General features: G+C 45.1%; 1 protein-coding gene across 5 annotated transcripts in view; it reads right to left on the minus strand.

Moving 5' to 3' along the window:
* Positions 1-12,234, minus strand: part of SLC37A3 (solute carrier family 37 member 3) — a 44,775-nt gene extending 32,541 nt beyond the window's left edge. For 4 of the 5 annotated variants that reach the window (XM_067747189.1, XM_067747187.1, XM_067747190.1 and 1 more), the window contains exons 1-3: positions 12,122-12,234; positions 2,915-3,075; positions 1,553-1,661 (exon numbers count right to left, since the gene is read on the minus strand). In XM_067747189.1, the coding sequence (XP_067603290.1) occupies positions 1,553-1,661; positions 2,915-3,003 (198 nt within the window). In that variant the 5' untranslated portion in view covers positions 3,004-3,075; positions 12,122-12,234. Of the gene's footprint in view, positions 1-1,552; positions 1,662-2,914; positions 3,076-11,974; positions 12,080-12,121 lie in introns of those variants that run through there. The other variant, XM_067747188.1, reaches the window with a different exon arrangement.
* Positions 12,235-15,489: the final 3,255 nt, after the last annotated feature.

A 15,489-nucleotide genomic window follows, 5' to 3' on the forward strand; every position in this document is an offset into this window, starting at 1 on the left:
GCGGGGCTTCCCTGGTGGTGCAGTGGTTAAGAATCCCCCTGCCAATGCAGGGGACACGGGTTCGAGCCCTGGTCCAGGAAGATCCCACATGCCGCGGAGCAACTAAGCCCCTGTGCCACAACTACTGAGCCTGCGCTCTAGAGTCCGTGAGCCACAACTACTGAGCCCGTGGGCCACAACTACTGAAGTCCATGTGCCTAGAGCCCGTGCTCCGCAACAAGAGAAGCCACTGCAATGAGAAGCCTGCGCACCACAACGAAGAGTAGCCCCCACTCACCGCAACTAGAGAAAGCCCACGTGCAGCAACAAAGACCCAACGCAGCCAAAAATAAATAAATATTTTAAAAAGTGCAAAGCATATTAACATATACCTATAATTCCACATAAGTGGAGCTCAAACAACATAGTAAAGTTTGACAGGTATGGATTTTTGTATTGAGATATGGCATCATAAAGAATAGCATCTCCAGGACTTCCCCGGTGGCGCAGTGCTTAAGAATCCGCCTGCCAATGCAGGGAACACGCATTCGAGTCCTGGTCCGGGAAGATCCCACCTGCTGCGGAGCAACTAAGCCCGTGCACCACAACTACTGAGCCTGCACTCTAGAGCCCATGAGCCACAACTACTGAAGCCGCCGAGCCTAGAGCCCATGCTCCACAACAAGAGAAGTCACCGCAATGAGAAGCCCGTGCACCACAATGAAGAGTAGCCCCCACTTCCCGCAACTAGAGAAAGCCTGCACGCAGCAATGAAGACCCAACGCAGCCAAAAACAAATAAATTTATTTAAAAAAAAGAATAGCATCTCCATTCCAAATAGTCATCAAAGAATTTACTTGGTCCAAAATGAATATAAGAGGGAATTCCCTGGAGGTCCAGTGGTTAGGACTCGGCACTTTCACTGCCAGGGCCTGGATTCGATCCCTGGTCGGGGAACTAAGATCCCGCAAGCCACACGGCACAGCCAAAGAACAAAAACAAAACAAACAAACAAAAATGAATATAAAACTGGATACAGACTCCCTGACTTCAAGTCACTTAAACAAGATAAAAACAAGTGAAATGATTATAAAGTACACAAGTACCTCGACATTAAACTATGTAATATGCAGTGCATATTACAGTGCACAGTTCAGGAGGGGAAAAAAATCAGCAGAAGCTGGGAAAAAAATTTGATAGAAAAAGTGGCATTTTATCTTGACACAAAGGAAAAAGCAAAATTTAGATGGGTGTAAGGAAGGTGAAAGATCATACAAAAGAATACAGGCAAAATCTCAAAGGCAGAAATGAGCATGGTACTTGTGAAACTCGATGAAAAAACCAGCCTAGCCAGAATTGTGTGATTTCAAAACAGTGAGAAATAAGTTGGTTGAAATGGTAAAACAGACCTGAATCAGGGCAAGCTAAGAAATCAGGCAGAATAGTTTGGATTTTATGCCATAGGAAATAGTAAGCCATCCTAAGGATGAATGAAACAAAAGAGAACTTAGAAGAATTTATGGGTGGGCGTGGTTCCCTTCTTAAATCCACCCCAGCATTTCGTTCCGCTTACCTCTACCGGCAGTTCAATTGACTTGTTAAAAGCACTTGGGGTCCACTGCTTAGAGATACTGACTTTGACATTGCTAAATGTTTTTCTTGACGCGTGGAGCAACGAGTAACTACAAAAGAGAGAAGAAAGACAGCTGAATGAAAGAAAAACAGATTCAATAAAATCACAGATATATTCCCATTTGTTTTATACAACTTGGAATTCTTCTTTTAAAAAAGAGAAATTCAGAAAGAAAGAGAGAGAGAGGGAAAGAGGGAAGAAAGAAACTGCTTTATAAGAACTATCCACTGAGACACTCTCTGCTAAGCAAAGAAACAACTGACTTGTCTTCTTCAGTATGAGCCCCCATGTTCACTCATAACATGTCTCTGGACCTAGAAGATGGAGATGTGATGGACTGCAACCCCTTTAAATCATGGTTGCAGTTCTGTAAAGGATTTTAAGTCTTTACCAACCACTGGCCACTCATTGCACTAGCCATTCAGTGGCTTTTTACTTGGGGCCTGTCTTTTCCTCATACTGTTGCCTCCCTCAACCCCTCACAAATGGATTTCCCCTAAAGCAAGCATCCAAAATTACCTATCAACTCTTACATAATTAGAAAACCATTTTCCTAGTTTCTGCCTTAAAAATAAAACAACCATCATCATCATTTGCGGTGGCTTCAATAAAGATTAATTATAAATAAAATGTATTCAGAAGAAATAATCAAAATAGTTGAGTCACAGGGTTATGAAAAACGTGCCCTTAACACCAAAGAGCCTGGCTGAAGTCATCTATAGACCACTAAAGAGAGCCACTGAAGGCCACTGAGTCAGACATGGACGATTCTTCAGTCACACTGACTGGTCGGGCTCTCACACGAGTGACCGAAGTTCCTCAAAGAGGTCTCCTACCATCTTTACTGCTCAAGGAGGCATAGAGCATTCCCTGAATACACACATCCTTTGTTCGCAAGCTCCTGGTTTTAACAATTAAAGGACTTTATGTTAGAGCAAGGTTTTTCAATCACAGCAGTATTGATATTTTGGGCCCCCCAAATTCTCTATTGTGGGGGGCTGTCCCGTGCACTGCAGGATGTTTAGCAGCATCCCTGGTCCCAACCCACTAGATCCAAGTAGCACCCCTTCCCCCAGCGTGACAACTAAAAATGTCTCCAGACATTGCCAAATATGGGCAAGACAACCCTCGAGAACCACTGTATTAGAGCTATCATAAGGTACTGCAGAAGGACTAGCTGGTCCAGCTCATGATTAGCCCAGGCCAATCACTGCATTAAGCACTTGACATGCAATAAATAGCTCCTTCAAAAGGAAAACAAGGACAAGAACAACAAGAGAAGAGTTTCAGTGGTCCACTTACCTGAAGAAGGTGAGCAGGAACACCACCACATGATGATGGCTGAACTGGGAGAGCAGAGCTCCTCTTTGAAAAATATTTGGCCAGGCCATGTTCCTCCTGACCTTCCTTCTCACCTTGACCTTAAAGTCTGGATAGTGAATGGTTTACATCATTTCTTCTTTCTGGAAAAACAAAACACATTATTAACATTACTCATAATAGGCATATTATCCAAAAACAGAATTATTTAGACTTACAACCAGTCACTGTATAATCAGGCCTAGAAAAAAAAAATTACGTGGATTAGTTGACACCAAAAAACTAGATTGATAATTATGTTTTATAGCTATTAACTAGTCCTTTAAAAAGAAATCCTTGGGGCTTCCCTGGTGGCGCAGTGGTTAAGAATCCGCCTGCCTATGCAGGGGACATGGGTTCGAGCCCTGGTCGCGGAAGATCTCACATGCCGCAGAGCAACTAAGCCCGCGCTCCACAACTACTGAGCCAGCGCTCCAGAGCCCGCAAGCCACAACTACTGAAGCCCGCACACCTAGAGCCGGTGCTCCGCAACAAGAGAAGCCACCGCAATGAGAAGCCCGCGCACCGCAACGAAGAGTAGCCCCAGCTCGCCACAACTAGAGAAAGCCTGCGCGCAGCAACAAAGACCCAACACAGCCAATAAGTAAATAAATAAATTTATTATTTAAAAAAACAAGAAATCCTTTATGAAAGATTACCTCCTAACAGAACGAACTCTCATACAAACTGATAAGAAAATCACTAATTCTGACTGGAAAATGAGCAACGGAAATGAACAGACAACTCAGAAGAAATGAAATGGCTATTAAACTTATCAAATAAGAGTTCCAATCTCATTAGAACATAAGAAATGCTAATTATGGTAACAAAAAAAGTTTGCATAGTTAAAAAAGACTGTGCTCAATGCAGCTCAAGGTCTAATGATCCTGAACTCTCATACACTTGCTGATGGAAGCGAAAAGTAACACAATTTTATAGGAAGACGATCCGGCCATGTGCATTGAGAGCCTTTGACACAAAAATTCAATTTCCAGGGATTTATTCCTAAAGAAATACAAGATGCATTCAGCTCTATACACAAGGGTAGTTTTCACAAAAAGTCGGAAGAGCTCTCTTATATGAAGAAATGAACTTTGTGCCAGTCATAAAGGAACAGGGGAAAGAGACAGGGCCACACCTCTGCCATCTCCTTCCACTTCCTCTCACCTCTCCTCTGTCCTCTCCGAAAGCCACATCCACACTCTGACACCAAGACTAATGAAGCATAAAGTAAGCACCTACACTTAATGTCTCCAGCTATGAGTCTGCAGAAACAACCTAAACATGCAATAAGAGGGGAATAATTAAACAAATTATGGTATATCCAAATGGCTGAATATTTTATCATTTGACATGATGATTAAGACTTTATAATAACATGAGTAAATGGCAAGTGAAACGTGTAGGATATGACTTATAATCAACTGAACTCTAGATTTACATAATATTTACAAGTAAACAGGGAATATATAGTTCTCTCTAGGCAGCGGGATTATGGGTAATTATACTTTTCTATATATTTTCCTAAAAATTCTACAATAAACATGTATATTACTTTTAAATCAGGAGGGAAAACATCCACAGCATTGTAAAAGTCCTATAGTTTATCTGCATATTAGGAAAAAATAAAATTAAATTAACAGGGGCTTCGCTGGTGGTGCAGTGGTTAAGAATCCGCCTGCTAATGCAAGGGACATGGGTTCAAGCCCTGGGAAGATCCCACATGCTGCAGAGCAACTAAGCCCGTGCACCACAACTACTGAGCCCGTGCTGTAGAGCCCGCGTGCCACAACTACTGAGCTCATGTGCCACCACTACTGAAGCCTGGACGCCTAGAGCCCGTGCTCCGCAAAAAGAGAAGCCACCACAATGAGAAGCCCATGCACCACAACGAAATGTAGCTCCCGCTCGCCGCAACTAGAGAAAGCCTGCGTGCAGCAACGACGACCCGACGCAGCCAAAAACAAATAAATTAAAAACAAAAACAGGGCTTCCCTGGTGGTGCAGTGGTTGAGAATCCCTCTGCCGATGCAGGGGACACAGGTTCGTGCCCCGGTCTGGGAAGATGCCGCGGAGCGGCTGGGCCCGTGAGCCATGGCCGTTGAGCCTGCGCGTCCGGAGCCTGTGCTCCGCAACGGGAGAGGCCACAACAGTGAGAGGCCCGTGTACCGCAAAAAAAAAAAGCTTTAAAAAAAATTAAATTAACAAAATACCTTGTATGATAAACATACTACAATAATAGTCAAGGTAGGAGACAAACTCAAAAGCTTCCAGCACTAAAATTAGTGAATCACAGGACTTTGCCCAAGGCTGTGTTCCCTGTAACTGCTATTTATACTCCTGTTCTCTATTACAATTTATACTACTGATTGGTAGATGAACCCAAAACCTTAAATGCTGAGAGACCCAGCTGAAAGGCCATCCTTTTTGTTTGTTTGTTTGTTTGTTTTTGCAGTACACATGCCTCTCACTGTTGTGGCCTCTCCCGTTGCGGAGCACAGGCTCCGGACGCGCAGGCTCAGCGGCCATGGCTCACGGGCCCAGCTGCTCCGCAGCATGTGGGATCTTCCCGGACCGGGGCATGAACCCATGTCCCCTGCATCGGCAGGCGGACTCTCAACCACTGCGCCACCAGGGAAGCCCTGAAAGGCCATTCTTGAAACTTTTGGATAAAAGATACAAAGTCGAGATGGTTAAAGTTATATAAACATTATAGCTGATTCACTTACTGGCTGTGAGCCCTCGGACACATCAATCTGTCTGAAGCACAGACTGTCATGTGTAAAATGGCCTATCTCTTCTGGGACCAAAATAAACAATGCATGTAAGGTATTAAGATAATTATTTTAGCCACTGATCTGCCCAGGGTTAATCCCATATCAGGAGAATATAGTTAATTTCACATAATCATTCTCCTTGAAAAATGTTAAAACAAAATTATGAGCCAAGTAAGACAACAAATTTCCACTCACAAAATGTAAATAAACTTTCTGTCTGTAATTCCAGGAAGTTACAAACCTGAGAGCTACTAGTGTTACTGCTAAATTTACCTCTATCCCCCAAATTAAGCATGACACCCAAGTGAAACAACTCAAAGTTTTAACCATTCTTTATAAATCATAGCTCTTTGACCTGAACACACTCACAACTCAAAACACTGTACTGAATACTTCAGAAAAGGTTGTGGGTTATGAAATTCTATAACTAATTAGGTAAGAGAATAATTCCAAAAATGTATGCTCCAACAGATTGGAATTACTTGCTTCGGCAATAATGGTTGTGGATTTCAGGCCTGTACAGTTACATTAATGGTGCTAAGTGACTACCAAGCTGTTTGAGACCATCTGGATTTAGTTTCTAAATAAACCACCTTTTCCTTAGCTACAGTGACAGGGAAGAAAATGCTTAATAAGTTCAATGGGAAAAGAGTTTAAACATTCATCTGATGTTGGCAGAATGCCATTTAAAATGAATACTATTATAACATCTGGTCCTATATAATTATAATCATTAATAACAATACCTTGCATTTATATGTCCTACATCACAGAAGTGATTTCTGATCATCTGTGAGCTCTGGAGCCCTGCAGAAGCACAGAGTTTTTGCCAAGTCCAACTCTATTAAGCACATCCTACTTTTAGACCATTTTCTTTCCGGCTCTGAATACAGACTGAACAAATGTCTAACATTTTTCAAGCTTATGTAAATGCTGTTATAATTAATAAAGCCAAAATTCATTTTAAGTGTTTCTGAATAGAAGCTTGTCATTTAGTATTTTCTTAATCCATGGATACTAAATATACAACTGTCATGTGAGAACAAGAATGATCTTAAAAAAAAAAAAAACTTATAAAAAGTAAGATCCCTGCCATCAAAAAGGATGCAGAACCATTGAGCCTTATTCTACTTTTCAAGGCTAGTTCATGATCATTAACTCATCTGACTTGTAAGAAGCTTTCTGAGATCCTATAGGATCACCCACACAATATACTTTCCAGGATGGAACACTCCATATTGTGTGATGGAGGCTAAATAAAAAGATGGCTTCACATGTGACACGCCCAGGCAGAGGGCAATCTCCCCCTTATAAACACTGCCTTGGAATATAAAACATTCCCCAAATTTCACTTTCCATACATATTTAGAGTCCATTCCAACTCAAAATAGTAAGATTTAAAGCTGTCTTGTAGGGACTTCCCTGGTGGCGCAGTGGTTAAGAATCCGCCTGCCAATGCAGGGGACACGGGTTCAATCCCTGGTCCAGGAAGATCCCACATGCTGTGAAGCAACTAAGCCCATGCGCCACAACTATGGAGCCTGCGCTCCAGAGCCCGCGAGCCACAACTACTGAAGCCTAGGCGCCTAGAGCCCATGCTCCGCAACAAGAGAAGCCACCGCAATGAGAAGCCCACGCACCGCAACAAAGAGTAGCCCCGGCTCGCCGCAACTAGAGAAAGCCCATGCACAGCAACGAAGACCCAACGCAGCCCAAAATTAATTAATTATTTAAAAATAATAAATAAATAAAGTCTCGTATTAGGAACACTTTGGGGGAAACAGACTGCGGAGTGGAAAGGGGAGAGACTGGCAGAAAGGAGATCACCTGCCACCTCCATCTCATCGGACCCATCCTCACCCGACCCCCACTGGAAGGAAATGCTCTCTGGAAATGGAGAGAAGTAGTTAATCTACTTCTCCATACTATGACCCTGTTCTGCGAGTTCTTGCCTTTCCTACCCTGGCGGACTCCTGCCTGCCCCCAGATAACACTGCTTCCTCTGGGGTCTCTCAGCGAGAAGCAATCTTCCTTTTCACAACCACTCTTCCTCCTTGCGAGACTCCAGCTTCTCCGAAGCTCCTGGGCCTCGCTGCCCACTGCCCTTCACAGCCGTTGTCTCCTGGTCACCTGCTGTCCCCCCTCTGCTCTGTCTCATGTCAACACCCAGATGGGTAACCTAGCAGACCCTTGTCCTCTTCCCACCAATCTTTTCCTCTATCCCACAAGCAAAACCCACTCCGTGGTCAAAACCCAGCCCGTGTCATCTACTAAGCAGTAAGTGCATCATCTCCCAAACTGCATTTCAAACATCTTGCTTTGTCTCCTTCCAGAAAACTGCTTACTTCATACTCCCCACTCCAAAGTCATTTTACCTCAGCAAGCTCCCAATTAGGTCACCTCCCCATTTTTTCCCTTCATCCATGACCCTCCTCCTGTCCTCATTCCCTTCTTTCCCAACTTAGAATCTGCACTATCTCCCTTATGGGCCTTTTTTTCCTTGCTTGCCTCTGGCCTCCTCCCCTGGGCCCAAGTGGTTGAGTTTTGCCAGAGAAAAATCAAAGGAGCGGGCTGGTTTCACTTTTCAGATTCAAAACCACAAACCTCAGAGGGCATGCAGCTCTGCCCAGCAAGTCCACACTTGCCTAAGGACCTGCTTTCTCAACATCTGAGATAACCACTTACACTTCTCTCTCTAACCTTCCAAGATCTCTGTCCCCTTTATCTGGTACCACGGCTTTCTGCCTATGATTCCCAGAGCGCCAGCTCTAACTCAGACCCTCCAGGGCTCCCAGCGGCACAGCCAACCAACCACTTGAGAGCCCTCCTTGGAACTAAAAGACAATTTCACAATTCTTCACTTCCTCCCTCCACACCCATTCGTCCCCAGCACTGCCCTCACAAGATGGTACCACCAAGGCAACTAACACTTAGCCCTCATTTCTCCTTTCCTCTCAGCTTCCACATCCAACCCATTACTAAATCCAGTCCTTTTCACCCCAAAATTCAGCCCAAATCCATCCTCTTCTCTCCATCCCCACAGCCACTACCAAGGTCAACCACCCACATCTTCTACCAAGCCTAGTGCAACAGCCTCCGGCAGGGTTTCACTATTTTACATCTAGCACACACACCAGCCCCCTGCTGCCCATCACTCTTCACACATCAGCCAGAAACATATCTTAAAACATAAATCAGCTGTCATTCTTCTGCTTAAAATGCCTTCTTCACTGTTTCCCAAGACTCATATAAAACCACAAGAGTTTTGCCATGGCCTCCAAAACCTGTATGCAGTAGATGCTATACACATACGGTAGAAAGTTCAAAGGGTATATACACGGTGACACCTCCCTCCCTGTTCTCACGTCACTCGGGGCTCCTACCATTGCTTCTGCATTCTTGCAGAATGGTAGAAAGTTCAAAGGGTATATACACGGTGACACCTCCCTCCCTGTTCTCATGTCACCAGGGGCTCCTACCATTGCTTCTGCATTCCTGCAGAATCTGCACCTGTGCGTGCATTCCAGGCGTAGCCCCACACTCACACATACACAAATGCACACACTATCCTGCACTATTTTTTCTCTTCACTTATCAGAGGGTGGAGGTCCACCCCATCTGCACCTACAGAGCTGCCGCAGTCCAGTCTCCTGCGGGACATCTGGGTGGGTCCCAGTCCTTTGCCGCTGTACACAGCGTGGGGCTAGCCGTTTCCTTCTCCTCTGTGCCCCCCTTGCTCCGCCCCCCACCAGCATCACTCCTCCACATGGCTACCATCTCCCTAGCACCCAATCCCTTTCTTGCCCCTGAACACACCAAGCCCTTCCTTGCTTTGGGACTTCGCATTTGCTCTTCTGTTGTCTGACATGCTTTCCTCCTGGTTCTTTGCAAACGGCTTGCTCTTGCCTTTCCCTGGCTCAGCCTCAAGTGTCATCCGCTAGAGTGGCTGCCTGGATCGTCCTATCTAAAATGGGCTCCCTCCGTTACTACCTCTCCCATCTCCATCTGCTTTTTCCCTTCACAGCATTTCTCCCAATCTCATTATCTGCTTTAATTGTTCACATGTTTATTGTTCATCTGTAAGTTCCACATCTGTCTTAACACCACAGCTACAACCCCAGGGCCTAGCAGAGCATTTAGAATGATCAGTAAAGATTTTCTGAATGAATGAATGCTTTGACTGATGGCCGACACTGAATGCTTTCAAAGTGCCAGGCCCTGTGCTAGGTACTTACCATGTGCCATTGCATTTAGTTCCCACCATATCTTACAGATAAAAAAATGGATTTTACAAAGTAATATCTCTTAGGAGGTGAAAGGAGCATTCAAACCCAGACCTGACCCTAGACCCTACGTTATACTGTGTAAGAGGGAAGGTTAAAAGGTTAAAATATCCCAAGTTGGGTAAAACACAGTAATTAAAAATATCACACATTAAACATGGAAGTATAGATGCAGGATGGAAAAAAAGCACCTTATTAGTAACTGTGGTTCTCGCACACACTTAAATAAGAAGGGCAAATTACTTCACTCCCTAGACTTCAGTTTTTATGTTTGCAAAGTAAAATGATTATGTATACTCAGTATAGAGGTAGGGGGAAAAGTACTAAATGGATAGTTGAGCTCACCTATTGTGACAGTTGTGCATTCTGTAATTTACACAAGTATCTTTTTTATCCCACATGACCTCATTTGAGGTCGTTTCCCTGTATCATGTAAATCCTTTCATTCGAAACTCAAGTCTTCCTGTAATTTGTCTCTCTTCTTAAATTGTTCCTTACCACAGATGTAAAATACCTAGCACTTTTCTGTAAAATTCTCTCAGGGTTCCCCAAACCACGTTCTTCCTACCTATTTTGAACATATTCCAAAGACAACAGTTTTCAAGATAAAAATCTTTCCCTCTCCTAGACAAAGGACTTATACTCAAGTTAATGGTCATTGCTCTGACATCTCCTTACCACTGGTGAACAAGACAAATCAGAACCTGAGACAATGACTAATACACTGGATCCTGACAGCTAGTGAGCAACAAGACAGTGCACCGACTTTGAGCTTATGAAAGTATCATTTCAGGGTTATTTTCTGATGCAGAGACCAGATATCAAAGATTAATAGAAGATTGTCATCTGAAGCCACAACATGGCCCACACAAAGGCATGAAAGTTCCAGTTGGAATTCAAGACCCTCCACTTAACTTCTTTGAGTCTCAATTTCCTCACTGAAGATTAAATGAGACAATTTATCTAAGTACAGCACCTGGGGCTTCCCTCGTGACGCAGTGGTTAAGAATCCGCCTGCCAATGCAGGGGACATGGGTTCGAGCCCTAATCCGGGAAGATCGCAGATGCCGCGGAGCAACTAAGCCCGTGCGCCACAACTACTGAGCCTGTGCTCTAGAGTCCGTGCTCTGCAACCAGAGAAGCCAAGGCAATGAGAGCCCGCGCACCGCAACGAAGAGTAGCTCCCGCTCGCCGCAACTAGAGAAAAGCCCGCACGCATCAATGAAGACACAACGCAGACAAAAATAATTTTTTAAAAAAGACCCAACGCAGCCAAAAATAAATTAATTTAGTAAGTAAGTACAGTGCCTGGCATACAGCAAACATTCAACAAATGGGAAAAAAAAGAATTCAACCATCAAAACGCTGAAGAAAGAAGGTGGCCATTAAAAATCATATTTTGCTCACCCCAGGAACTCCCTACAATCCTTTCAGTAAGTTATCAGGAGATCGCCTAGTTTCTGGAAACACCAAAAACCCTGTGGACACGTTCCCATAATCCCGTGAGACGTGAGAATAAACAGACCACATTGTGCACACAAGAATACTGAGTTAATGACGAAAAAGCGATCAGATAAATTCCTGACCGAGACCGTGGTAGTTACCAAAAGGCAAAGCCCAGTTATTCCACTAAGACCCTTCTCCCTCTGTGGCCTCACTACATCCTCTCCAAAAGCCTGCCCGCCCTACCTGTGAGGTACCCTTCCACCTGGTCTAGACGACAAACCCTTTTCTTGCACAGGCGCCCCCGCCACCGCGCTGGCGTGGGGCCCGGCCGCCGGCTGTCCCCGGAGGCCCTCCCGACCCTCCCGCTCCCCTCCGCTACGGTACTCGCCGGCCCGCTACGGTACTCCGCCGGTCCCGGAGCACCTGGGCGCCGAGGAGCCAGGCACAGCGTGGACGGAACGAGGGGTGGCCGGCCTTGCCCGCGGCGCCACACCCACCGGCCGCCACCTTCTGCCTCTCCGCCCCGTCCCCTCGTCGCCTGGAAGCTCCTCGGACCTGCCCTCGCCTGCGGCGCCCCTCACCCCCGCCCCAAGCCGGGTTCCGGCCGTTCTCGGCTCGGGCCCGGCGCGTCGCCACTCGCGCACCCGAGTCCGCAGTAGCAGTCGCACTCCGGCCGGCCGATAGCTCCTCTCGCTCCGCCACGCCCGCAAGCTTGCCGCTCCCACTGCCACCTCACCGGCGCCGCCGCGGTCAGGGTTTCCGGGCATTCACGTGACCCGTCGGTACCCGAGGCATGCTGGGAGTTGTAGTCCGACCGCGCGGCTTTACCTGAGGGCCACCGGGCAGGGAGGGGAGGGGGAGGGGGAGGGGAGGGGACTGGAAGAGAGGGAGGAGAGGGAGGGGAGGGGAGGGACAAGGGAGGGACAGGGGAGGGGAGGAGGAGGGGGAGTGTCGGCTTCCAGACGGCGCCAGAGGCCTGGGTGGACCCGGCAGCTCCGAGGGGGAAGTGGGGGTCGGAGGGACGGACACCAGCCAGGACTGTTAGGAAAGAAGCAGTGCGGGAGAGAAAAGATATAATCTGGGAAAAAATTATGTATATATAAATCATCTTTTTTTAAAAAAAACCTTTATTCTGCATTTTGTTTTGAGAGAAAGAAATTCGCTGCTAGGTGTGCTACTGACCTGCCATGAGGGCATAAGCTTTAAATTTTTGTTGAATTAAATACAGTTGCCCATAAGGACAGGGTTATTAGTCTGTCGGTATAATTCACTGTTGTACATCCCACCCCCATCACCCAAACAAATAAATGAGTGTTAAGATCCTGGCAACCTCAAGCAAAAACTGAAGGCCTCCAATAAAGATGTAAAACAAAAAAAAACTGAAGGCCTTACAACACACGACTCTGAACAAGGGTCTTTTGCCCTCTGGGCTCTCTTTCAACTGCTAGGGGGAAAATAAATAAATAAATAAGTCTTTCAACCCAGAAAACCTGTCCACAAAGATAGCAGATTAGAAAACAGTTTTATTATTGAATATGCTTTGAATCAGACTGTGACGCACATCACAGGCAACGCGCTAAGAGGTAACAAAGGAAGAAAGGAATCTCCCCCTTACATTGCCAGGCAGACACTACCCATTCCAGGCAAGTTCTCAGATAATCACTACTCCTCAAGTGAGAGGACTCGACTGGACCTTATGTCACAAATATTTCTCCTAACTTTATCATGGTCACTGGGGAGACCACCGGAGTTGGCTTATCCAGAGAACTTCTCACACCTTTAGGACAGGAGATGGTTTTGCAAATTGGAGCAAAGCCCCCACGGAAGTTAGCCTCCCATCCTGCCACAGGAACTGGGAGTTAGGGGCAATAGCTCCCTGGATGTTTGAATTTCAAAAGATGGCTCCCAGGTCCTGGAGGAAACATTCCAGAGTTGTGAGACCGGCAGAGGTTATTTAGCCATTCTAAAGATATACATATATTCGAAAAGGACAGAAATTTTGAAAGAAAAAGGAGGGAGGGGGGTCCTCTTCCCTTATTTTCAACAAGGAGAATTAAGTCTCTTATTTTTAATTTGTATTTGCCTTTACACAATGCAGGGGTAGTTTTGTTTCCAGTCATCAGAGGGTGTGGCTGGGGAAAGGTGATATTATGGGGAGCAACCATAAATCAACCAGACCAGGCATTTCACACTTATTGTAAACAACAAATTGTGGACAATTATTCAACTTTAAAAGAATGAAATTATGACACATGCTACAACATGGATGAACCCTGAAAACATTAAACTAAGTGAGATAAGCCAGGCACAAAAGGACACTTACTGTATGATTCCACTTGTATGAGGTACGTAGGGTAATCAAATTTATTGAGACAGAAAGTAGAATAATGGCTACCAAGGGCTGGGGGGGAGGGGAAATGGGAGTTATTGTTTAACAGGATATAGAGTTTCAGTTGGAGATGATGAAAAAGTTCTGGAGGCTGCACAACAATGTGAATATATTTAAGACCACTGGATGATACACTTAAAAATGGTTAAAATGGTAAACTATATATATTGTGAGATATATGTGTGTATATGCACGTATGTATGTGTGTGTGTATAGGTATATGACCTGCATCACCACCAGCCAGGTCAAGAATGCCTTCTTCCCCATAACCCAAGTTCTGCTCTTTGCACTTATAGTCAGCATTGGTGGAGAGGGTCGGGGTAGGGAAAAGCAGCATCTCTCCTTGACGTCCATAACCATTCGGGCATTTTACCATTCGAATTATACGTGCTCTCTAAGTGCGAAGTCTGAGTCAGCTGGGGTTTTTTGGTTTGGGTTTTTTTTTTTCCTTTATCAGTAATCATTACCGGAAGAAGAGAACATTTTGACACCTAACCTCACGGACACATCTCACGGGTTTTATTTCCTGCCCCTGCCCATACATTTGTCATGGATCTTGACCTACATTTCATTTTGAAGCCTCATATGCATGACTGTGGCTTTCAGAGCACAGTCTGCAGGGCCTTCCCTGGTAGTCCAGTGGTTAGGACTCCGCGCTTCCATTGCTGGGGGCACGGGTTCAATTCCTCATCAGGGAACTAAGATCCCGCATGCTGAATGTGAACTAGGATCCCACATGCTGCATGGCATGGGCAAAAAAAATAAATAAAATAAAAATTTTTTAAAAACACAATAAAGCACGGTATGCAGCAGCAGTATTTGGCAGTGTCTTTTGTCTTCTTGCTCTACCTGCCAACATTGGATTTATCCTCCCCAAAAGAGAGGTTCCTGAAAGTGATGTGTAAATGGAATTTGGGGTAAGATAAATCATCATTTACAGGTTTTCTGGAGAAATGTTCTTGAGTAGTGAATAAATTGTCCTCTATTTCAGTGCTAGGCCTCAATCCACAGTAAGAAATACATCTTACATCACCCCCAGCACACACGTGCCTGTTCACAACTGATCCAAACAGCTCGTGCAACAATACCCTTACTCCATGGAATGCATTCTGAATTGGTTTCCTAATCTTTTCTGTAAAAACGCTGGTTACAACCCCCTAAATTTGACTTCATGACTCATTAACGGGTCTCGGCCCACAGTTTGAAAACACTACACCAGTTTAATATTTTATCGATCGGGATGTTTCTGTTTTGCATGTTGTGCCTATAGCTTAACTGCCTGCTCAGCACATTCCACAGAGTGGAGCTGATCTGGTCCCCATGCTAGAAGCAGTGACTCTTCCAGACTCTGTGGGGAAAAAATAAAAAGGAAAATTCACCTCAGCTCCATGCTTCTCCTGCCAGCATCAGGGACTGACGAACTCCAGGTCTTCCTAGAAATTAACCTTGGTTCTGGGGTACACTTTGTGGGGGGAAGGAAACATTTTTTTTCAGCTCCTTCTTCCCCTGCAAATTCAAAGTTGTTTTCGTTTTTTAATCTTCTCTTTGGATCACCTCCTTTCTCTCAGTGGCTCCTCAGAAAAGGTTATTCAAGTCCACAAAACAGTTAAATGACTCAAAACC

Source organism: Pseudorca crassidens, chromosome 8 (assembly GCF_039906515.1).
Source record: "Pseudorca crassidens isolate mPseCra1 chromosome 8, mPseCra1.hap1, whole genome shotgun sequence".
Classification (NCBI taxonomy): Eukaryota; Metazoa; Chordata; class Mammalia; order Artiodactyla; family Delphinidae; genus Pseudorca; species Pseudorca crassidens.